General features: G+C 40.2%; 1 protein-coding gene across 3 annotated transcripts in view; it reads right to left on the bottom strand.

Moving 5' to 3' along the window:
• Nucleotides 1–24,633, bottom strand: part of EPS15L1 (epidermal growth factor receptor pathway substrate 15 like 1) — a 38,724-nt gene extending 14,091 nt beyond the window's left edge. For 2 of the 3 annotated variants that reach the window (XM_030466622.1, XM_030466623.1), the window contains exons 1-23: nt 24,553–24,633; nt 19,865–19,906; nt 19,562–19,651; nt 19,157–19,204; nt 18,665–18,760; nt 18,007–18,069; nt 16,966–17,091; nt 15,403–15,462; nt 14,849–15,085; nt 14,456–14,613; nt 13,867–14,023; nt 13,125–13,187; nt 11,623–11,708; nt 11,162–11,234; nt 10,694–10,855; nt 9,688–9,885; nt 9,239–9,403; nt 8,334–8,460; nt 8,161–8,211; nt 7,672–7,808; nt 6,940–7,000; nt 6,507–6,589; nt 5,006–5,138 (exon numbers count right to left, since the gene is read on the bottom strand). In XM_030466622.1, the coding sequence (XP_030322482.1) occupies nt 5,006–5,138; nt 6,507–6,589; nt 6,940–7,000; nt 7,672–7,808; nt 8,161–8,211; nt 8,334–8,460; nt 9,239–9,403; nt 9,688–9,885; nt 10,694–10,855; nt 11,162–11,234; nt 11,623–11,708; nt 13,125–13,187; nt 13,867–14,023; nt 14,456–14,613; nt 14,849–15,085; nt 15,403–15,462; nt 16,966–17,091; nt 18,007–18,069; nt 18,665–18,760; nt 19,157–19,204; nt 19,562–19,651; nt 19,865–19,906; nt 24,553–24,582 (2,446 nt within the window). In that variant the 5' untranslated portion in view covers nt 24,583–24,633. The remainder of the gene's footprint in view (nt 1–5,005; nt 5,139–6,506; nt 6,590–6,939; nt 7,001–7,671; nt 7,809–8,160; nt 8,212–8,333; nt 8,461–9,238; nt 9,404–9,687; nt 9,886–10,693; nt 10,856–11,161; nt 11,235–11,622; nt 11,709–13,124; nt 13,188–13,866; nt 14,024–14,455; nt 14,614–14,848; nt 15,086–15,402; nt 15,463–16,965; nt 17,092–18,006; nt 18,070–18,664; nt 18,761–19,156; nt 19,205–19,561; nt 19,652–19,864; nt 19,907–24,552) is intronic. The other variant, XM_030466624.1, reaches the window with a different exon arrangement.
• Between the last annotated feature and the right edge of the window lie 620 nt (nt 24,634–25,253).

The following is a 25,253-nucleotide window of genomic DNA, read 5'->3' as shown; positions in this document are numbered from 1 at the left end:
TTTCAAGGTTAAAAAGGTCAAAACCACTATAAGCAAGCAATAAAAATTGAGAGGAGGTTGAAGGTTACACACTGGTTCCACCAATATCACTGGTGAGCAGCAGATAACCACAATGTGGAATGCAGAGAGAGGAAGTGGTAAGGGTGGGGCAAAAGCAGTCGGTCCCACGATCAAAGCAGCAGAGCATTGAATTTTACTTATAACCCAATCACTGACACCCACACAGCAACCTCCTGGCCTTTAAAAAAGAACAAAAAAAAAGAAAAGAAAGAAAAAAAAATCTGTTTCTCTCTTTTTGTAATCAACAACTTTTACCTAGAAACTAGTCAGTGGTGAGCTCTGACTGATTTCAATCTGCAGCTCCTGGCAGAAAACAGAATTTATGAACCTGTGAGAACCTGCAAACCCCTTTTAACTGACAGGTTTCAGTGCATCAGCTCTTAACTACAATTTGTTCTTAACTACACAAAAGTCCCACAAAAGGCAAGAATTAGGTTTAAGAAATCCAAAGTGAAGAGTGCTGAACACTGCAGGTAATCCTCTGGGACAGAAAATGGACATAGAAATCTACAAACCTTGGCTGTGTTTTAGGACAGCCAACAATCTGCACTGCTATTTAGGTCCCTGCCACAGTGCATCTTTACCTAAGCATATCAAGACCCACTTCTGTTTTGTTAATGCAAGTAATTAATATTGTTTTCTGTTTATTAACACCCATTATTCAAAGATTTTGCCTGCTTATAGCTGGATAATTTTTCTCAGTCTTTTTCAAGCTGCAGCACCAATAAATACAGAAAACCTTCCACTTCCCTCCAAAGAAACCTTCAAGTTCTCCAGAACCACCTGGTGAACATCAGTTCCCTTCAGCCAAGTCCCAAGGGAGCTGCATGAAGCCCAATGTCCACGAGGAACTTCACCAACTATGACTGCATTCCAGAAGAGAAAGAACATGCACAAACTCCCTGGGGGATTTTTCTTAGAGCAGGATTGTGAGAAGACCTAAAGAGCTTTTCCTTAGCTTGTGTTTCTCAAGCTAAAAAGAGAATCTTAAATCAGAGGAGGCACAGAGATCCTGATTTTTCAAAAGTTTGAATGGAATCAAGATATGCCTTGATGTATCCAGGTTTGCTGCTTCTAAACCACCTTTTCCTTGTCATTCTCTGTTTTTGTTCTGTGATTCATCAGTCTTCCTCCAATTTGCTTTAAAAGATTCTACATTTAATTTTTAAATAGTTATGTTGAAAAAACACAAATAGAGCATTTAAGCAGAAGAACAGACAAATGAGACCTGTCCTAGACCAAGCAAGGATCAGTTTAAGACTGAGAAGCATCTACAAGATCTTGAAGAGCCTGGTTCAGAAGCATGAGAAAGAAGGAAAAGGATTTAGGAAGAACAAAACAAGTGCAAGCCTGAGATGTGGCCTAAGATACAGCTGTAAGGAAATAATTTCAAGACTGACATCTTATCTCAAGACTGCTGTCCTCTCTTTTAACCTTATTTTTTGAGAAGGGAAAGATATGGATCTCAAAGGTGTCTAATCCATGCCACACAGTCAGTGTTTGCCTATCTTTGCCAGAAAGTGACAACCACAGACAGCTGTGAAGTATCTGCTGAGACACTCAGCAGGCCAGAGCTGCTTCTCAATAGCCAAGCTTTGAAAAAAAAAAAATTAAACTGAATAAAAAATGAAAACAAACCAAACCATCCAGTCAAGCTTCACATTACAAGCAGCCAGCACACAGGCTGGGATTTAGAAGACCAGGCAATGATTACTGACTGCAATTCTCCCACTGACAATGCTGGCTGTAGAAGAAAAGTTCCCCTAAATATGGCATGAAGATTGATTCCAGAGACTTTATGGGAGCAGCTGATCTGAGCTACACCATCTTCTGATAGGTTTTTCAGGTACATCTGAAGGACTCATCTGAAGGCCCAGGGAAGTAGTGGATTCTCCGTGTCTGGAGATATTTCCAAAGAGCCTGGATGTGGCACTGAGTGCCATGGGCTGGGAACTGCAGCAGGAGTGGATCAAGGGTTGGACTTGATGATCTCTGAGGTCCCTTCCAACCCAGCCAATTCTATGATTCTATGATTCTATGACTCCAGCTCTGACCTTCACTAAATGTTAAACAGAGGTCATGTCTGAAGTGCTTCCTTGGCCCTGTGCTCAGGTTTGGTCTGCCTTTGTTTTTGGGAAGAAATGAGGCCTGATGCACAACTCCTTCATCAGGACAAGAGACCTGTGGACAAGAAGGGGAGGTGATCACCCAGGACACCCTGCAATACCTGGATGGATCCAGCAGAGAAAGCCTGCACATCACATAACTCCACAAAATTGTGTGCACAGAAAAGCAACACACTGGGAACAATCAGCTCTCAGGGCTCTTTGGAAGTATTTATTAGTATTTCTACTTAATTGTAGGGTCTTCAAGACAAGACAAGCTTTAGATCAGAAATCATTGCACCAGCCTAACAAAACCCAAGCAAACCACACAATGTCCTCAGCAGAAAGAACAGTTTTACTAAAAAAGACCCCGAAACCAGGAACAGAAAAGCAAAGTACAGCTTTGTCAGGTAATGAGCAGCATTTCTTCATCCTTCAGCCAGATCTTTATCACCTGCTTGTTTTTTTTTTTAATTAAGCAGTCCAATGAGAAAGGTAAGAACCAACGGAAGTTTCTTGCCTGTTGTTTGTTTTCTGAGCAGTGTTCCCATTTCTAACACACACTTGTCACTCTGTATCTCTTGCTAGCATCACACTATTTTACTATATAATTTCTCATGCTTGAAGTAACCACTGAAGATTGCCTTAGTTGTGGAAGGAAGGGAGGAGTAGAACTGCATAAGCACATGAGGCTCATCTGCTTTAAAAAAAAACAACAGAAAACCACCCTGCTTTGTTTCCTCCTTACTCTATTTTATCATAACAAGATTTGCTTTGGGTAGAGCAGCAGAACCTCACAAATATTGTGTCTCCCCAGAAGAAGGGAAAGTACTCATTTAAACAAATGGCTGAAAAAAGTGCACACACCTTAAATTCAAAACAAATTCTTAAAGGTAAATGCTCTCCCCAAATCCTCAGAACGTACAGATGACTCTACATAAATCCCCAAAACCCCACGTAGGTGAGTCAATCCTACAGCATGCATTGCTCACCTTTGCTGCTGCTGTTACACTGTATTTGGTAGGAATAATCATGTTTCAAACAAGAAATAGAAAGAAGCCACATGAAAGAGATAATGCAGGTATATTCAGTATTTGTTTGACTCATTCAACTCTATACAGGCCCTTTAAACACTAAGATATTTTGTGCAGACAGTTCCTAAAAAGAAAAAGATGGCCACTTACATACCTTCCCTGAAAACCAAATGAAAAAAATCATCATCATTCAGAACGGCAAAGAAAATTACCTTCAGTTTTTATGTTTCTGCTCCTATTTGTGTCCTATTAGCTGAAACTTGTCAACGTTACATAGTATGTTTTTAGGTTTTTTAATTCCTAAAGGCTCTAGAACCTCATCAGCAGAAAATATTTACAGAAAGCAAGCTTGGAACAGGCTACTTCAAGAACTTTTCCACAATCCTAGAGCATTTCCTGACACATTTTAACCAATACTCACCTACACAGAACCTCACTTGATTTCAGGGTTTTGTTGTGCATCAGCATCTCTTGAGCACAGTAAAAGGAACCAACTAATGCTGCTGCAATGACCTGCTTACAACTCTACAGTAGTGAAAAGGATTTTCCAAACCCTGCGTCAAGCTATGGGATAGTTAATGAGATCTTCAGGATACCCTGGTAATAGAAAGCACTTTTCATGTTAACCAAGGGGTTAGTTCTAGCACAACTGGCTTGCAAAACCAGTCAGATGAACAAGAGGTGTTATAAACAGGATGGGTGCAAGGTACATTCTTGTCTCCAAAATGCAACAGCAGAAAAGTTGATAATCCACATATTTAGACAGGGAGACATTAACAATGGATCTGTTTTCTTTGTGTCATTCTTCCTAACATTGTCAGTAAATAGCTGAGAATGCTGGATGTTGACCCAAATGTCTGCTGCAAAATTATTTCCCTATTCATAAGCAGAACCCAGGTGTATGGGCTTGTCTTTGAGCCAACTAAATATTTACTACTGCTAGTATTAACCAAACTACATTATTGTTGTTAAAAAGGAGACTTGAAACTAACAGCTCTAAGTGGCTTCAGTTCTTGAAAGGGTTTCACTCTTTGGAGTAGTTTGAAAAAACAACTCTAGGGAGGGCAAACAAGTAGAAACTGAATCTCTATTAAAAGAGATTTTCTTTTTAGTTCAGGAGACTCATGTGTCTCTAAGGATTTCCATACAGAATGGACTTGAAGGAGGAACAAGCCTCATATTCAGAACACGATCTGGCCAGATCAGGACAGGTTTACCTAACTCTGTGCCCTGTTCTTGATAGGATCTGGTGGCAGACACCTCAGGAAGCACAGCAAAACAAGGTATAGAAACTGCCATGCTTCAGACTACCCTGCAGGCATTCAGCAACACAGGAGAAAAAAAAGTGCTTTGGCTTTTGGTAGACCCTGTTGGATCTAAGAACCATTGGGCTCTTTTTTAAGCCCTTTTAAAATGTTTGCATTCAGCCTATTCTCTAGAAAAGAAGAATAATTTTAAAGTATTCCAAAATTTCAAGTGTTGTATAAAACCAATTCTCTTTTTTTATTTTGAAGCTGCCATTTACTAATTTCATCTGTTGCCAACTTGAAAAAGAATTCTTTCCCCCATCTTCTCCTGCTCCATGTGGATCTGTATTAGCACTCCCTAATCACCTGCTTTCCAGTCTTAAAAGAGTTCCACTCTGGTTTACTGACAATTTCTGCCAATTCTCTGATAACCTCATACCTTCCTCCAAGGCTGAAATACAAGATAAGAAACAAGCTGACAGCCTCCTATTTCATTATGCCTAATAATACACAGAATATTGGAGGAATTGACTCTTAAATGACAAGAAAATCTCCTTACCACTGGGTGGCTTGGGTCGTGGAGGGACATTTTTCTTCGGTGGTAATGCTGGTGTGTCTGATTTGCTTTTGAAAGGGTCATCTGAGAATCCCACCCCTCCAAAAGAGGAGGCAAAGGGGTCTGAAGCTACTGACTACATGAGAAAAAAAAACAAAAACAACATCAGTACATTGTAAAATATCTGTTTGTTCCTGAAGGCTACAAGTGAGCATAAGAAAAAGAATTTAAATAATTAGGATATTTACAGAATTATGTCAGTGGTGCCAGGATTTCATTAACAGTCAAAATACTTTGTGCTCTTAACCACTAAAGTACCTCTAGAATTTTTAGTTCTAGCAAAAAGCTGAGAAAAATCAAGAATTCTGCTTTTTACTGTTTGGCAGTGAATGGTCTGGCCTGCACTCTGATAACAGAACCATGATAGAAACTGGAAAAACATAGTAGATTGCAAAAGGGATAGTTTTTAGGTTTTTCCCAAGCTTTCCTTAAATTACAGACATCTATTTGTCTTTTTATTTTTATTTAAAAGTTTAAAAAGCTCAGGGAAAATTCCCAAAACCATTTTTTTTCATGTTTTCTATACTCAGTTGGCTCTTGTGAAGTTGCCCTCTTGATTAAAAAAGGCACAAAAAAGTATGGCATGCAGGGAAATTTATCATCCTGAAATGAAGAAAGAGGAATTTGGTGAGGAAAGCTAAAGCTCCCAGTCCAACCTTTGCTAAAATTCTTAACTCGAGCTAAACACAGCAGTATTTCTAAACACTGCAATATTTCTAAAGACTGTTGCCACCTAGTGGAGAACTAAAATCCCCACAAAAACCAGAGAGAAAAAAAAAAAACCAAGCTTGATTAGTCAAAGCAACACAATAACCTATTTTCCAGTTAAAATTTACTCTTTAATGTATAATAGCATTATTGTGGAACTAATATAAAAAGTTGGGCAACTCATGTCAGCTGTGAATTCCATCTCAGAAATCGACTGTGACTGATCTAGGGGAGGAGGCAAGGACAATTATACTTGAAATAAACTCAGTTGATACAAAGAAACCAAGGAAACAGTTCTGGTAAGAGCTATAAAATGTCAGAACCATGTTTTCCACCTCCTCTGGTTCCTTGTACTCATGGACAAGTCAGGATACTAGGAGAGATGAAGCATCCAAGAACTTCAGGAACAAGAGGAATGTTGGGACACTGAATCATATTAATATCTGGCAAATCTCTCTTTTCTTACAAGTGAAAACTGTAAGTGATTTATTTTTGCTCCCCTGGTATTTGAAAATGTTTGTGAAAAGATGATTTAACCGTGCTGAATCTACCAATCTTGGTAAGACTGCTGTATTTGATGTGGGTGGAAAATGCTTAGCTGAAGTATCTGGTGAGCTCAGTTGGAAACAACTTAACAAAAGTGGGGTGTCAGCTGAAAAGTTCCAGTTCTCTCCTTAAAAAAAGAGTATCTGTAGATCAGTTTTTAAAAGGACAGTTGCTTCCTTGTAACCTTTACCTTTGACATCTGACTGAAGTCTGCAAATCCCTCACCACTGCTGAAAGCACCACTTCCAAATGGGTCCAGTGTTCCAAATGGATCTGAAATAGAAAGTTTAAATAATATTTAAGTATTGTGAAGAATGCCTGGTGTAAATCATGTACAGAAGTTGGCAGATAAAAAAAAAAAACACTTGCATTTTGACCTGGCATGAGATATCAAAAAGAGAATTCCATAAAACAGGTTTTCTGCCAGTTCTTTGCAGAGGAAAAAGCAACAAAACTGTGAAGAACAGAGTGTTTGCAAAGATTTCCTCTTCATAATCCATAATAGTACAACATCAGTTGCCATCAGTTCACAAGACATTTTATTCTCAACTTTTAAGTTTGGTTCTTCTTTCATAAAGATTTATTTCCTTATTCATCTTCACAAGAAAACTTTTTCTTCTTACCTGGACCTTTTGAGGAGACACCAGAAGATGTAAAAGGGTCACTGCTTTCAAAAGGGTCAGGCTAAATAAGAACAAATACCCATAATTAATTGTTCTGTGCATTTGTCTTTTTATGCATATCAAAATCTCTCATTTTAAAACAAATTATTTCTAATTTCAGACCACTCTGTTCAGTAGACACATAGCAGAAAAAACTGATTACATGAAATTTTAATTGCTGGTGCATTTGGGTATTGATTGCATTGAACAAAACCATCAGGTACCTACAAGTGAAACACAAGTGAAACACAAGCAGTTACCAGGGCAAAAGAAGAAATCCCACCCCAAAGTGTTCAGTCTTCAGGCAGCAGACACTGAATATTCAGGTCAGGCATTTACACTGTTAAGAGAATCTGTATTTTCAAATGCTTGATTTTAAATAGGTGGTATCTGCTGTTTGAAAACAGTTTGAAAAGTCTGAAACCATACTGCAAGACCTGAACTGACTGACACTGGAATATTGTAACCCTTGGTGACCTAACTGCATCCTCATGGGCAACATAACATCACCACCATGGACCTGGAAACACCAAACTGCTGACTGCCTTAATAGCCCACACTTATTTTAAGAAAAAAATTGTATTTCATCACTTCAGAGAAGACTACTTCATGGTATGTCATTCTTCTTGGCTTTCAGACAGTGAACTTGTCAGTAATAAAGCAATGCTATGTGTAGATTTAAAAACTACTGACCTTTGAGGGTAAAGCAGGTGGTTTTGTGAATGGGTCTGAGGTAAAGGGGTCACTTTTCACTGGTTTCTTGAAGAAATCTTCAGGGGCAGAGCTACGAAATGGGTCACTTTCCTTAAATGGGTCACCTCCAAATGGATCTAGAAGGAGTATTAAAAGGTAAACTGGATGTTGTTGTCTGTAATGAACCATTCTGTATTTGACCTCATCCTGGTCTAATTCTTCTAACAACAACACATGGTTTGGAAAATCTGATGAACTTCCAGACACCCCTCTAAAGAGAGTTTGAACAATTACTCTTTTAATTAAAGTTCTGGATTTAAAGAATTACATGCATGTAATCAACACGCTGATCTTGAACTCACACCCTCTCAGGTTTCACAGTTCCCACATGCAAACCAAAAAACTGTAGCCAGGGAAACCTTGGAAATCTTTGTGTTTGGCTACAATTTGTTTCTATCACATCAGTCTTGTGAGCAAAAAGGCTTTTACCTGCTGGAGCAGGTGGTTGTTCTGCAAAAGGATCATGCTGGAAGGGATCACCTATGCAGAAGAGAAAAATAATTTGTTTTATCCACTATTTAGCAAGATCATAAAGGTTTGTGAAAGTATCAATTAGTCAACAAGTGGTGTTCAAAGTCTCAGGAAAGCCACTGCTCACTTACTGCCTTTGAAAGGGTCTGCTCCCTTAAATGGATCAGATTTGAAAGGATCCTCTGACTGGAATGGATCTGTATGCAATTCTTGTGTATTATTGGTAAACATCAAGGCTTTATTCTTAAATGGATCATCCTAAAAATTAAGAGAAGAAACATTACAGCAACTCACCAGGAATAAATGCTCAGTTACCCATTTAGCAGAAGTTCTGGGCTATCTCAGTACATGTTCAACAACCTCAAAAAATCCTTGCTAAAGAACCCTGAGTAAGTAGTTTCTAAGCAGAAATAATTACACAACAGAAAGAAATATGCAGCCTAAAACTACATAAAACTCTACCATAAGAAATATCTAATTACTACTACCCATTAACACTGCCTTTGGCACATGAAGATAGAGGATTGCTTTCATTCCTTTGCAAGATACAAATGAAGAACTCTAAATTAATACTACTCAGAACAGCAGGGAGGGAGGTGGGGAGAGGAGGAAGAGGAAGGAAGACTTAAGAAACAGGAAAGGGACACAATGGTTCAGAAAAAACTTACTGTGAACATACATTGGAATTGTCTTCCAGTAAGTGATTCTTATGTTTTGCAAATAAGAGAAACATCTGAAAGCTTCTACAATGTTTATGCAAGCAACAGAAACTAAGCACTGGTGTTTTTTCAGACCAGGTCTCTCAATGTATTTTTGTTTTTAATCTACACTTTCCTTTTTGTTTTGACAGAGAAAATGTGAAGCAGTGCATAAAGGCAGCACGCCTGCTGACTATTTATTGATACACTATACATGGTACATATTTAGCTTCATACTACACCCATCCAAACAAGGTGCTTACAAGGATTCTAGAAAATGTTTTCAGGTTGCAAAACTCATTATTGTAAAATAAACCAACAGGAATTAGGGTTTTTACCATAGCTCCATAATTGCTTTGTTCTGTGTGCCCAATGCCTTCACTTATATCTGCTAAATTTGTCAGACTGCCACCATGAATCCCATTGAGAGCTTCATTATATTCTTCTATACTCTTACTGACTTCTTGATGGCTGTCTTGAAGTTGAGAAAGTTTGCTTCTTGCCTAAGCAGTGAAAATGTTTTGGTAAGTTAAGATATTCAGTAACATTGTCATTCTCACCCTCCCATTAAACATGGTTACCACACACTTGCATTTTGCCCCCACCAGAACTGAATTTTTCCTGATTCAAACTGGGAATTAACCAACTGAGCACCAGGAAAAAAAGGCTTAATTAATTAATTAATTAAGCAATGTTTTTTTCCTCTTCTGAAAAAAATAATCTTTCTACTTGATGCTTAACTCTTAGCCTTGCAAGAAGCAAAAAAACTATAAGCTCCAGTGGATACCTGGTTAATTTCTTCCTGTGTTGATTTGAGAGATTTGATTATTGTTTCAAGCTGTACTTTTCCAGCCTGGATGCTCTGCTCAAGCTGAGTCTCTTCCTGCTGGAGACGATTCAGCTCTGCTTTTGCTCTATTAAGATCATCTTCCTGGGATTTTAAATCTGATTCCTGAGACTGAATCTGCATTTTTAGTGAGGAAATCTGAAATCAAATGTTACAAAATTCAGGTTGAAGTTTGGAATAATGGTATGTTGTAAAGCAACTGATCAACAACTAAGGAAAGTTAACAAGAACTTAATGTGAAGAATTGCACACTTATGATGTTACACAAAACCCTTGATAAAAGCCACAGGACATTCAATAAAGCAAAAGCTATTCATATTTGAAATGACAGGAATATTACACCAATTATTAAGGTAATTAAAAGCTGTTTTCTAGATGGCTACCTTGTAGTTTTCAGAACTATGCTTCTTTTCCATTCCAACATCTATGAAGGATTATAAAGTTGGTTTTTAATTCTGCTAAAGAGTTAAAATTATACAGCTGCAAGTGTCTCTCCTTCTACACTTTCTTATACATTAAGTTTATCCACAAAAATAACATGTGGGTACACTGGCAGCTGTATCCCCAGGAAATGTATCCCCATTTTTTATCTGGGAACATTGACACGAGATTCACAGTGATCAAAATATGCACCACTGCCCATGGACTGTTTCACACATCAGGAATTCTGCTTCTCAACTAATCCATCAAGCTGAATAAATGCTTCATAAATTCACAGAACAACAACAGTTTCTGCAGAAAGGGACCACCTGGTTCCACTCTCCATTTATGATCAGCATGAAAGGTATTTAAGGTCAGCAAAACTCCTGGACCTCTGTGTTTGTGTGGAAATTACTATTTGTGGGAGAAACGAATTAACAAAGCAAACATTCATTAAATAAAGAGAATTTCCTGCAACAAAAGACAATAGTTGTCAGCAGCATGGCCAGAATTAACCTACACTCACCACCTGGGTTTCTTCCTGGCATTTCTGCCTTACATCACTCAGCATATCTTTGAGTTTGGCTTTCTGCTGGTCCATTTCATCCAGGCGGTCTTGGGCATCTTGTTTTTGAGCCTCCAGCTCCTGCAGGTTGCTTGCTTCCCTGTCTAAATCATTCTGAAGTTCCTAGAGGAAAATTCCACAGTTTGCAATTTACACTTAGCTGTTACAGGAATGATCACAGACAAACTCCAGAAGTTGAAAAAAAAAAAAAAAGCATTTCAAACACTTCACCTATCATCTTTTGCTTAAATTAACCAGCACCAGAAGAAAACCTTTCTGATGGAGAACAGGAAAATAAAAATCTCTCCATAAGTTAAGAGGAAAATCCCATGAAATGATGAGAGTTGCTCAGAGGCAGCATAAAGAATGAATGCTTAATTCCCCATATGTTGTTTTAGATTAAAATGAAAACTAATAAACAGTTTTTACCTGAACTTCATTGGTTTTCTGCCTGATTGATTCTTCTTTTTCCCTAATGTCCTGCTCTAGCAAGTATTTTTCTCTGAAAAATAAAGAGTTTTATGTAGTTATGAATAGTTAAATGATACAACACACAGATACACATAAAAAGATCAATTAAATATTATCCTGGGAACATCAAGCATGTCAAAAACATGAGCCCATATTCTATGCTCTTCAGAGTAAAGGTGGGTACATATAAATTACCCTATAAAAATATTATCTGTTTTCTAATCAGTCTTCTGAAGTCAGAAGATTGGCAGAACCCAGGCTGGTTTTACATTATTGGGTAGGGCATCAGTGGGGGATTTGCCACCAACTTCAGTGACAAGCAAAAATAAATGAAATTAAAACAAAAGTAATGGACAGCTCAGTACTATACATTGCTTCTCCTACTCCAGGATTTTCTGTTAATACTCCACAACTATTACCTCTGCAGCTGTGCAATTTCTTGGCTAATATCATCCAGTTCCTTCACCCCTGTAAATTCTCCTGAGCCAACAGAACTTGAACTGTCCTGTTAAGAATGAAACAATCTGTTAAAATGCCAAGTGGGGACAAAAGATCTTCCTTTACAGAGGCTGAGGACAAAGGTGGGACACAAACCTCATTCCATGCATTTGGAAAATTGTCTTTTTTTACAGCCAACCACTGAGCATGCCACCCAATTCTGCCTGTGAGACAGGAGAATCTTTTCTATGCCCATTTAACCACAGGATGGCCAAAACACACAGCAGGGCAAGAACATGCACAATGACAATGAATAAACTGCAGGCAATGAGAGAACTGAAATTAAAAAAATGAAAAAAAAACAACTTGGCTCTGCTATAATCAACAGCAAATCTTCCAGGGAACTTAATGAAATCAGTTGGTAACTTGAGCCTTCTGAAACCCTGCCACAACTTAATGACCATTCCTGAAGCTCCAAGCCATGTCCTGCAGTGCAGGGCATTTCTAACACTCCTCAGGATGCTGCAGGTACATGCAGCAGAACATGTATCCCTTGCCTTTGGGGCAAGAAAATTGTCAGCAGAAGTTCTTAAAGAAGAATCACAGCATCTAGTACAAAATTTGTCATTCTTATAAAAAGGATTCCTAGCTCTTTTGGGAAAAAAAAAATAAAAATCACTGCAGCTGAGCAAGAACTGCAACACTGAGCTCTGATGCTATGAGAAGTCAGGAGACCTCTAATTTTTAAACAATATTTTAAAAATAAGACAGTACAGTTTGCTTGCTTCACCTACTTTGAGACTGCTGTGATAACCACAGAAAGTTTGGCTTTATTCAATATTAAAATAAACAACAACTCAACCAACAAACCACAAACAACACAGTAAAATTTGACATTTTTCTGCACAAAATAATAAGTGAATATCCAGTTTATGCTCTTCCTCATTGTTGGAAGAGCATTTCTTGTGTTAATATGCCCTTAGGTAATCATAAACAACAACAATCCAGACTTTCTTCAAGCAAACCAGGAGCTTTTAACAGCTCTTTTGTATTTTCAGACTAGAGACAGATTTGCTGAGAGGTGTCTGCTGCATGTTGTGCAGGATCATTAGGAGGTGTTACCCAATTTGATTATGAAATGAGTTAAATTAAGCTCCTGCATTGTTTAGGACAACACAACTGAAAGCTCAGCTGCTCTGTTCAGAGTAACACACAGTTTATATCATGTTATATTAGCTAGCACTGATGAAAATAAGATCCAAGAGAGACCAAAGCATCTCAGAGTGCTGAAGGAGCAATAGCACCAGGTCACGAGTCAATAATGGGAACTTCACACTACTGTGACATTATCCTCACACCCAGAGCAAGCATCACTGCACACAAGATCAATGAGAGGAGAAGGTGCACAAATAAAAACTTTTTGGAAGTTACAAGTGGCTCATGGAGACAAATTTGCATTCCTGGGGCTGTCCCAGTTACTCACACGACGCATTTCTGTCAGTGCTGAGATCTCAGTTCCTACAGGGGTCAAGTAACCTGAGAGAGTCTATAGAAAAAGGATATAGGAAAACCTTAAAAGGACCAGAGCAACAGCAACCACTAAAAAGTGTTTAGAGGATCAAAAGGTTTCTGGATAGGAGAAGTCAAGAAGGAAAGGAAAATACTATATAATTTATAGGAAAGATGAAAGCCTTGACATGATGGTCAGTTTTAAGTTTCAGACATCCATCAACATGTTACTGAGGAAAGGACAAAGCAAGGAGGAGATGCTCCAGTAAAATGGTGTTAATTGTGACAGGTGTAGGATTGTGAACTGTCATCCTAAAAGGGATGAGGCAATTACCAGAAACTAAGTCATCCCTCTTCACTTAGCCATTAAGAAACTTCTCCATTTTCATGGGAGGAATTTGGGACTGGTCACAGTCAGGGACAGGTTACTAAAGCAGCTTTTAAAGAGGTTCCAAAAGTTAAAACCACCCTCTGCTATGACAAAGGAGTATTTCTCATTTTAGGCTTTATACCTTTCTTTATGGAATATACTACTGCACTTCCTTTGCTTACTACCTTGCCTTGTTAAAAAGTCATGTATATTTTCAAACATTCAGGAATTTTGTAGGAGAGGTGAAAAAAATTGGCATTTCCTGACAGTTTTCCAAAAGCTAACTTTACAAAAAAGAATTACAAAGCACAAACTCAGTGTCATCTACAAATAATCACTGACTTACCTGGATGGGAGTGTTCCTCTCTGTGGGAGGGATCATATCTGGGGACAACACTTGTGGAGGGTCAATCCCTTTACTGACCTTCTGTTGAATGAGATACATTGCTAGTGCAAACTGGTCTTTGCTGAGCTTTCCCATCTGTCTTGTATCTGCCAAAGCCCTGGTTAAAAATAGATCAAACTTATAAACACAAAAAGCTCATTTCTCCTCTACTACACACATACACATCATTTTCTTTTGATTCAGCCTCATCAGAATATGCTTATCCCAATGAAAGTTTCAGAATAGTATTTTATTGGATATATCTGACTGAATAAAGCAGCTAATGAGAAAATATTTAGAGCATTATCACTTCAAAAAACAATCAAAATTCACAGACTGACCTATAGCCCCCTCCCAGAAAAGCAAAGTATTTATTTCTTCCTTATTTTTCCATAATATGGCAACAAGACAAGTAAGAGATTGGGTTTCTTTTTTTTTGGGGGGGGGGGGGAAGAGGGGGTTTAGCTTTACAATCACAATTCTACCTGGATAATCTGACTTCCCAGAGCAGCAAGTTACAAAAACTTCAGATATTTTAAGAAATTCTTACCATATATGTGCTAGGAGATTCTGAGACAGACCTGAATGCATAAAAATGTCTTTTACTTCTTGGCCACTCACAAAACCATCCATGTCTGTGTCTGTTTTTAAGAAAATTTCATCATATCTCACTTTTTCTGACACTGGTACTACCCAGTTCACAGCTGGCTGTAAAAACAAAATGTTGTATTTCAAATGGAGAGAAATATTCTGGACCAACACACTGAGAATATAAGACATCTCTCAGAGTCAGACATACTGAACAACATTCAAACCTCATTGGTAAATAAGTGTTTTCCCTTTTTCTGTGAATTTTTTTAGCTTATGACTTTTGACCTGAATTATAAACATCCAAGACTGATACAAAAAGGAAAACAAAACCAAAAAAAGACAAGACTTGTACCTGTGCTTGTTTGATGCTGTGCTTGGGAGACAAACTCCCTGTGCTGTTGAGGCTGTTGACACTACCATGAGAGGGGGTGGAACGGAGGCTGTCTTTTGGTGGAGGACTTGCAGGGAGAACAGGAACTGCACCAGGAAAAACAGGGGTCTTCTTTCTTTTAGAAGGTGGTATGAGAGAAGGGGGCAATAGTGAAGGAACTGGCTCTTTCTCAAGAGCTCTATAAACCAAATGCATTGCCTGCAAAGGCAAAAAGTCAGGTAACATGAACAGTTAGAAGAAAAAAGCAGTAAGATTTTCCAATGTCATTTACATGCCAGTCAAACAAAGGCAGTAACAGAGATGCTAAGCAGGGCAGATAATTTTGAATGTCATTTCAAGAAGAATCATCTTGATGAAACATGTGAGAGGCAGAAGATGGATTTAAGAGATCATTTAATAGCTCCATGTGAACAATTTAGATTAGGAGGCAACTGTAGCAGAGAAAGCTCTTGAGAAAATATGGAATGCTTGGCTCTGGCAGACATGCTGTGAAGTGAGAATTTAAAGCAACCTACCACAGCAAATTCATCCTTGTCCAGGTGACCATCTTTATCAATATCACTGAGATCCCAGACCTACAGCAATCAGGATTAAAAAAAATTAAAAAATTGAGAGAACAGCTGACATTTTGTGCCTTTGATATTAACATCATCACATCAAGCATGCTCTCTAAAAACTCCTGATAGATTTTTGTGAAGATCATATTAGTTATATTAGACCTAGCTGAGCATTCTCTGATGAAACAGACTGGCTTAGAGTTTTCTAGCACTGTGAATCAGTGCTGGCTGTGGATGGAACAGAGCAGAGACAGGTTTTTCACCTGTCTATGTTGCAATTAAGGAGTCATCAGGATGACTAAAAATATCAAGAGGTGGCTTTTAGGATTGCCAAGAGGGTGTGGGCTAGCAGATTGTCAACATTTGCCTGACAAGAAAGCTGAAGTGTTTTTGGAAAGTAAACACATTTCTAATTTGCATTCCATTCCTAGATTTCTAGGACCAAATAAAAGATGTCCTCCTGTTTTCTATAGGAAAGAATTCAAGCACTTAACAGCTTTGTTATCAGGCCAATGAAGCCTGCAGGTGATTTAGAAGGATACAAAACTTTGTGCACTCTGATCCTGTACAGCAGAGAGCAGAGGACAGAAAGCTCAGACTGAGGTCACTCCTCTGACCTGGACTCCCAGCTCTGCCACTGAACCCATATGCAAATTTCAGCTATCTGGTTTATCTCCTTTGCCCATTTCCTCAGTCCCCTAGCTTGCCAAGAAACTTTTCTGGACCAGGAAAAAGCTTCCTGTATTTCTCTGGTGACAAAAAGCTAAAATACAAAGCCTTTCAAGCCTGCCCATCATTCAAATACAGATTTTAAAACAAGTCATGCTTAGATTCTGTAGATAACACAGAGAAAAGGCAGTTCTTCCTGAAGAGATGAAAGTATGTAACACAGACACAGCTCTTGCACACAATGCATTCACTCTCAGGCATATCCAAATGCCTGATATCCAAATGCAAAACACTGAAGAATACATATTTTAAATAGAAGCAGAAAAATAATTTGCTTCCCTTGTGAATAAGCAATGGATGCACTAAACTCAGGTCTCAAAAGTAATTATAAATATACATGAAAAAAAAACATCTGACAATTTGACAGCTGCACTGAACCAGGATGTTTTAAAGTGTTCTCTTGTACAAACAGAGGATGGACTTAATGGTAGGTCTAATAACTTGCATTTGGAAAAATGACAAAAGAGTGGAACATAATGTTATTAAAGCTCTTATGGTTTCAGAGAGCTCTTTTTTTAAAAAAAAAAGAACAACCAAAATCAAATTTTTCTGCTCTTAAAATGAATACAGGGATAATGAAGCCTATCTACTCTAAGACCCAAATTACTACTATTATTTTTATTTCTAAGTGGATGACTTCAGAGCCTACTTAATGTTCTTATTTTACAGCATGCACTTGATGTAAAATCTCAGCCAAAACCTAACTCTGTTGATAACTCACATTTAAATATTTAACACTACAACTACAAGAAGCTAAAATAGAGAACAGCTAAATCTAAACAGCATACTTACCCTTCCTAGGATATCAAGAGGTAGCTTTGAATTCATCAGTACTGGTTTTACTTTGTCTCCTGAAAGTAAACCATTTACTGGCAAAAGGCTTTCAAAAATACCATCAAACTTTGCTTTTTCTTCCACCTAGTTGGTAAGAAATAGCCTGAATAAGTAAAAAAGTGTGCCTGTGTGAGTGTTGAAAATGAGATCTTGCAAGAAATAAAGACTGGTCAGTAATGTATTCATTCTAATTTTCCAAGCTGTCTTGCAAGTGCCACCATGCTGTGTTTAAGTGGAAAGCCCAAGGAGCCAGATTTAAAAGCTTAATTTCAAAGCTAAGGTCATGATACCTGTGAGATTTCCACATGCAGCACACAAAATGTGTTTCTGTAGTGTTCTACAACAACACTGCAATCTGATTAAGAACACTCATGACCAGATTTTAAACCATCCTGGACAAACACTCAAAGCTATTCTTCCCAAATAACTGGCTTCCCAATTTCAGGTACAACATGCAAGTTAAAAACACAAAACAACAACAAAAAAGCCCCTCAACATTATTAAATTATTACCTTTTGGAAAAGGCTTGCATTTTAAACTGGGCTTAAATACAAATATCCCCATGCACATATCAAAAGTTACTTTTTTCCAATGATTTTTTCTCTGTATCACTGAATACTAATTAGAATATATGTGGTCAAGATTTAAATTAATACTTCAGGACTGATTTGGTGAAATGCTTTTGTTCTCACTGGAGTTGCTTTGCACAAACATGGAAGTGCCCACTGTTAGGTTTCTGGAAGGAATCCAGGCAGAAGATTAAAATTTATTGTGTCTTAAAATCATCACCCCAGGGGTGGTCAAAGGATTGTTTAATATTTATTTGACATGTAAAACTACAGCTTAATATTATCTATTGTGCACAAATCTGTCACCAGAGAGGGAAGGCTTCTGAAATGGGAAGTATTTGATACAAAATTATCTCAGGGGGAAAATTACAGACAAAGAAAATATTTACTTTTTAAAGACTGGATGGAATGTGTTGTCTTTTACACTTACCCTAACAGCCCAGTGAGTCTCTGTTGAAGGTGGTGTGATCAGCAAAGGACTGCTAGAGTCCTGCTAAAATTAAAGAATTTATTTATATGTATATATATAAATACACAAACACACTTCTATCTCTCATCCTTACTAATTGCTTTCAGAGATGGTTATAGACATGAGGCTTGACTACACCAAAAAAAAGAGGAAAAACTGCCCATGTATCCCCCCAAAAAATAATTCAGACTGATTCATACTGTTACAGTACTTCACTAAGGACACTGGGTACATTAGGTACCCAGCCACAAAACTAAGACACACTAAAGGAGATTCCATAGCAGCTGCTGCAGACAAAGCTGCAGTCATGCCCTGTACTGCACACTCCTGTTGGCCTAGTCCAGAACTACTTACTTTCTTTTTCTCTTTTTTTTTCATAAACAAACTTTAGCCTCATCAGCTTCCTGAACAAGCTGACCATGGCTACACTTGCATCAGTTTTGCAGCCCAGGAAGGGGCTGGTACTTCCCACTCAGGAAGGCAGCTGCCTTCAGAACAGTCTGACAGCAACCTCAAGTCTCAGAACCATGGCTTTTATGAAACAGAACTATTCCAGCCTTCCAGCTGAAACCTTAGCTCATACACATCACACACATACATTCAGGTATACATTACTTACAAATTTAGGAGGTGGCACAGTCAGGTTCAGACTGCTCAGGTTCACATCGTGGCCATTCTGTGCACAGGCCACAAGACGCAACGCGACATAAAAACCCTACAAACAGCAGTGGGTTGGATTAAAGAAAAAGCAACCAGGCTAAATCAGGCTCCATTTAGGATTTTTACTAACACCATATTCCAAAATGTTTTTAGAAGTGCATTTTTTCCATGCAAGAAGGACTTGTAAAATTAATCTGAAAATCACAGTCAGAAATACAAACCAGGCAGCTGGATCTCACACACACTGAGTATTTTCTGTCCCTGATTTTGTTTTGTAAATGAGATGCAAATTTCTCCAGCAACCTGAGTGATATCCTCGGATATGAACAGTGCTAGGGAAAAAGCTCATCTGAAAAAGCTAAGGATAACTATTATGGATATCAGGGTTTTATTGAAATGAGGCTTATCTGTGGAAGGTAACACAAGCAGTTGGCAGGCACTCCTCATTTACCTGTTTATCCAAGTATCCTTTACCCTCTGGGTCAGCCAAATCCCATATCTGTGGAGATACAAAACAAAAGCCATTGGGACTTTAAAATAAAAAACTCAGCTCTCCAGTTCATATTGTATGGCTTCTTGAACTGCTTGTTGCAGCATTCAAGTTATGACATACAATGTTATTTAATTATCAAGTTAACAACAAAACTGTTCACAAAAGACAAATTTTGCCTTTCAGATTCCTGTGACCCCCAGCACAAGACCTTAGAGCTTTTTCCAAGCTGTGGTTAACCTAATATTCCAAGGATTTGATTTACATTCCACTGAATTCCTTTTTGCAAATCCCTTCTGCTCCCCGTTAGCTGCAGTTAACCAAGTGTACAAATAATTACTGTATTATCTCATTCCTTCAACTTACTTTTCCAAGGATAATATCAGAAAGCCCGGATTTTTTAAGAAATAGTGCAGCTTCACTTGCCCCAATTCTCCCTGTGTATGTTGGATCTACCTGAAAGATAAAAATTCCCATTCAATTGAAGCATGTCTGCCATGGAAGAAGAGGCAAGAAATTAAACACCTCTGGTCTTTAGGTCAAAAGGAATTCTACAACTACTCAGCAGAGAGATTTTACAGGAGTTTAACACTGTAACAGGGAAAGGAGAGGGAGGCAAATCTTGGGGAAGAGGAAATTGCACTTTAATTTTGGTTTTTGAGCACCTACCTGCTTGTAGTAAGTTTCATATAATGGGTGGCCAGTTGAAAACTGAAAAAGAAAAGAGATTAAGAAAACTAAGAATGAACTGAACAGGTCACCTACAGGAACTGACAAGAAGAAAAATGTGTACAGTTGTATATGACTTCTATCAAGAATACAAACCAGTGTGTTTATTTGCTGTGTTCTAAACTGCATATTGAAATCTAAGTAGGGGTAACAGTGATCCCCCAAAACTTGTGACTGTCACCTCTTAAAACTTGTTATTCCCCAGCATTCACACTTAGATTTGGGCTTTTAATTAACAACACTGTAAGGTAATAAGGTTTTGTAGGACACCTCTGAACTATCTGCCAAGGTTATTTCAGATCACGGTTTGAGAAACACTGATATCACAGGCAGAGTTTTCAGCACTAAGACCTTAAACTGAAACAAAGTTTAAAAAAAAAATCAGAATGAGTGGTTAATTAACAAATATTACAATTCTCTGACAATGGTGTTTGAGGATTTCAGCTTGGTTTTATCACTGTGTTACACAAAAGCAGCAGACACAGAGGTAGGCCCTGCCTTTTGGGAATACTAAACAAGCAGATTCCTCTTCCCTCTCACTGACAGTCCAAACAAATGGGAACTGAAATCCTAGAAGAGGCAGAAGCACCCCCCACATCTTCTCACTTTCCTCCTACAATTGCCACACAAGTTCTAGCCACGTGCAGGTTATACCTACACACCCTTCCCCAGTTGCAGTACTAAAAGCAGAAACATTACAACCCAGTCTCCAACAAGTCACCCCCTTAATGCAGTCAGAGGCCTTAGAAAACAAACAAGACAACCTAATAAACACTGTCTAAAGACTGAGACACAGATGTGTCAAAACATCCCAAAGGCTGCTGGAGACAACTCCTTTCCACCTACAGGAGGAGGCAGACATCTGACAAATGATTATTTCACACTAATTCTAAGTGCTAGTGTGTCACCTCCCAAACACTGCCTTCTTCCCTGTCATCCACGTGGATTTCCGGATGTGCTGCCTACACTGAGAGGAAGGGAGGCAGAAATCTGATGCAAGATAAAACCTATCTACCTTTCTTGCTTAGCAGAAAGCTCAGAGAAGCTATCCAAAGACCAATTAGAAGCTCCTCTAACTAATTTGGAGAGCACCCTGGAGCATGCCAGAGGCTGGATTCATACCAAGATGCAAGGAAAGCACTCCAGCAGCAGAACTCAGTGATCTCACCCCATCACCAGACATTCGTGCCCTCCTCAGCCCTGACATCCCACTGACTGACCTGAAAGAGGTGGCAGGAAGCCAGGGGGATCACAGAATCACAGAATCCTAGGGGTTGGAAGGGACCTCGAAAGATCATCTAGTCCAACCCCCCCTGCCAGATGTCCCTAAATGCTGTGGAGTTTCTACTACAGCAATATATTCATCCAAGTGCTACTGGAAAGCACTCCATCATTCTGTTCTCTACTTGCAGAATTTCACAGAGATTAAGCCTCTGGGATTGGTTTCCCTAAGTGACTGCATCTCTGTCATGAAGCAGACCAGACAAAATGGGCACAAGGGATAAGAGCAGTGTAAGTGCCTCATCTGCCCAGCACCACCTCTGACTGCACCACTGGCATTCAAGAGGATTCTGGAATTTGGTGGCATCTGCTGATGTGGAACCCACACAAGACAGTGGCAGTGCTGGCAATCAAAACATTTTGAAGTCTGCAGCTTCCGAGTGGGCAAAGGACATCACCTGTCACACAGGGGGTCAGTCTGACAACAGTTTACCAACCCTCTGGTTTTTATGCCTGCTTCAGGTTGGATATTAGAAAGAATTTCTTTCTGGAGAGGGTGATCAGGCATTGGAATGGGCTGCCCAGGGAAGTAGTGGATTCTCCGTGTCTGGAGATATTTCCAAAGAGCCTGGATGTGGCACTGAGTGCCATGGGCTGGGAACTGCAGCAGGAGTGGATCAAGGGTTGGACTTGATGACCTCTGAGGTCCCTTCCAACCCAGCCAATTCTATGATTCTGTGATTCACATTCTCCCAAACACCATCTGTGCTCAACCCTTTACACCGTGTCTCAGACAGCCCCTGGTGCCTTGCCTGACCTCCAGGCTGATTTCCTGTATAGATCTGGGGTTTAAATCCCAAGCTCACACCCTTAGACTGCTTTGCTGGCATGCAGAACACACACATGGCTACACCTCCATGCCCCTTAATGAGGGGAAATAAAGAAAAAGAAAAAAAAAGGCAGACATAAGCTGCTGCCACCAGAACAATGAATAAAGCCAGCTCCTAACAGCTCTCTCTCTCTTGAGGTCATCTCAGTGCCACAAAGGACTCTGGATGAGATGAATTCTTTTCCTTGGTGTCCTGTTTCACAATGTTCTTTAAGCCACTCTTGCCACATCATACAGTGGATCATAGGTACCATGAAAGAGTGGGGGGGAAAAAAAAAAGGTGTGCCCCAAAGATGAGAGCCAAAAGAAGGCCCAGAGAGATTACCTTTGCCTTTAGCCTACTTGCCAAGCACCTCGTGTTGTCTCAGGAGACTGAGACACAAAACAATCTCTGCTCTCCCAGTATCTAAACACAACTCTGTAACCTCCAGAGGCTGTGGGTTGAACATGCCTGGCACAGGGGAAAGACCAGTGATAAAGCGATCAAATATCCATGACAATAAAGTTATCAAAGATAAACAACAACTGAAACCAGATTTGATTTAGCTCCAAGAACTCATTTTACATGCTTGCTCTTCAGCTGCTTTGACATGTACCAAGACAAAGCAAAGACAGTGGAAATGTTAAAGAGTTTTCATACTGTTAGGCACCTAAATTATCTTTCAGAAAAAGGTAGCTTTGTAGAACAATTGATTTCTGAGAATATGATTTAACACTTTCACATGCTTGGGTTACTCATATTGTTTAACAGGTCCCACTGTATTGACACAAATATTCTCATTTTATATCTGAGTGAAGATGCTTCAACATTACAGCATCACATAACCCCTCCTATTCCTTTTAATACCATTTCTGGGATTATAATTAGCACATTTCACTCCAATAATCATGAAACTGAGGATATTAAGTGACAAAGTTTATTAATTTTCAGGGAAATTCTATTTACCACCCTGATTATAGATAGATTACTCTTAAGAGTTCCATACAGAAAAGGAAGCTCTAAAACTAGAATGCTTCCATCTGATTAGGTGGAAAATGTCAAAACACATGATATGATCACAGAACGTGACCCTTTTTTCCCTCCTCAATAGAGTATGTTATACAAAAGCAAATACCATTGATGTCAGGCTCTCAAATATCAATTTAGAAATTAAAAAAACCCAACAAAACAAACAAACCACAGTGGAATTTCTAGTGTAATAAATATTTAACACATTTTTACCAACTCTTTCAAGCCCAGAGTTTAATCTTACATGTATAATTTACACATTATTTGACTTGAAAACTTTTGGTAGCAGTTTAGAGGGGCGTAGAGGTTTTCAGATGTTTCTGAACATGTTCAGTGAATTGAACAGATGTTAATCAGGACTCCTACTGCTATTCAGAAGCTAAAAAGCAGTGCACTCTTGTAGTAAGTTACACAGCAAATTACACGTTACCCAAGTGTCACATAACTCCACTGAAATAAATGTTCAGAGAATCACAAATAGAAGTTCCTTATTAAGAGGAAATAGATATTTGCATAATTTGAACTACCAATAGCAGTTTTCCTGGATTTCTGACTGGCCCAACCCCAGTGTAGAAGAGAGTTTTAATGTCAAGGCACTGAGGAAAGGTGAGGTGGTGTTGCTTGTCCTTTGTTACAAAGGAAATAAGTAAATGGGCTGTCTTCACAGGAGCATGGAAAAGAGTGAACAGCGATGACACTGTTCAGGTTTAAATTTTTCAAGTAAAAAACCCTGTAGCAACAATAACAACAAAATCCTACCCAAAGATCCCAGAAATTAAACCAGAGTGGAAACACAGCTTCTTCCCTGAGGCATGCCACCCTCCTTGAGCAAGACAAGCTCCAAGGTTCAGGGTCTTCCACTCCACTGCAGAAGCCTCACTCTCCTTGACGGGTTAGAAACCTCCTCTTCATTCCTTCACTGCTGTATTCGCGGCTATGGCTACGCTACTCATCCACGTCCCAATGATGCAGCCCAGTCATGACCTCCCGGCAGCTACAGGCGGCATTAACCCCCCGGTACCGGCAGCAGAACACCTTGACGTGACCGAACCCGGAGCGAGCGAGCCCCAGCCCTCCCGCAGCCCAGCCCCGCACTAATCCCCGCAGCTGCAGCTCGGGGAAGGAAAGGGTTCGGAAAGCCTCGGTTCTGCCCTGCCCCTTCCCCAGGGGGGGCAGCTCCGGGGCCTCCATGAGGGGAGGGCGCCAGCGCCCTTTGTGCCCCCAGAGAAGCGGCCCGTGCCCCGGGAGGCTCCACCCTGGGCCCTCCGGCTAGGGTCAGCCGGGGGCTGCTCGCCCCCCTCGGGGCCTTCTCCCCCCCGCCAGCCGAGCCACCCCCGGGGAGCGGCAGGGCCTGTGGCCCCAGCGCCGCCCGCTTCAGCCGCCTGCGGGAGGGGGACCGGCAACGGGAGGGCCCCGCTCCCCCTTTCCCCCGATCACCGCTCAACCTCCGGGGCCCGAGCGCCGCGTCTCCCCTCAGCCTCCCGCCCCCGGCAGGGTCCGGCCGGTTACCTGCTGGGTGAGGGGGATGAGCGCCGCCATCTTCCTCCCGCTGATTCGGGCAGCGGCCGGGGCGGGGCGAGCGGCGGCGGGAGGGCGGGAGGGCGCCCGGCAGCGCCTGGCACCGCGGGGCCCCGCTTGGGCCGGGCCTGGGCGGGCCGGGGCTGGAGCCGGGGCCTGCTGGAGCTGGGCGGGCAGCCGAGGAGACGCGTTTGGCCCGGAAAGGGAACAGTCGGTGTTTTATCTGTCCCCGGCAGCCGTTCCCCCCCCGCCCCGGCTGCTCCCTTGGTCCTGCCGCAGCTCAGCCCCTGCGCCCCGCAGTCGCTCTGCTCCCAGACGTGGCTCTGCTCCAGCTGCCTCACTGGCGTGACCTACCTACAAGAGGGACAAAGTAGGGCTGGGGAAGGCTGCAGCTGCCCTCTGGGATATTGTTCCAGGTAACTGAATCAAAGAACTGATCGGCCTTCGATGAGAAGGAGCCGCACATCCTCTGCAAAAACCTAGTTAATTAATTTTACTTCATTATGCTAAACCTTGTCAAAACGGGCTTCAGCAAATCAAGCTTCCTCTGGTCTAGGGTCAGATTTTCAGCATAAAATAGAAAAAAGTTAATAAATTCCTGACTGCAGGGTGGAAATACCGAGCGGGACTTGATCACTGAGGTCACATCAACCCCAAATCAATAGGAATTTTGCTGAATAGAGTCCCAAAGT

The sequence above is a fragment of the Calypte anna genome, chromosome 28 (genome assembly GCF_003957555.1).
Source record: "Calypte anna isolate BGI_N300 chromosome 28, bCalAnn1_v1.p, whole genome shotgun sequence".
Taxonomy (NCBI): Eukaryota; Metazoa; Chordata; class Aves; order Apodiformes; family Trochilidae; genus Calypte; species Calypte anna.
The sequence above is the reverse complement of the archived record's forward strand: the minus strand, read 5'-3'. Positions and strand labels throughout refer to the sequence as shown.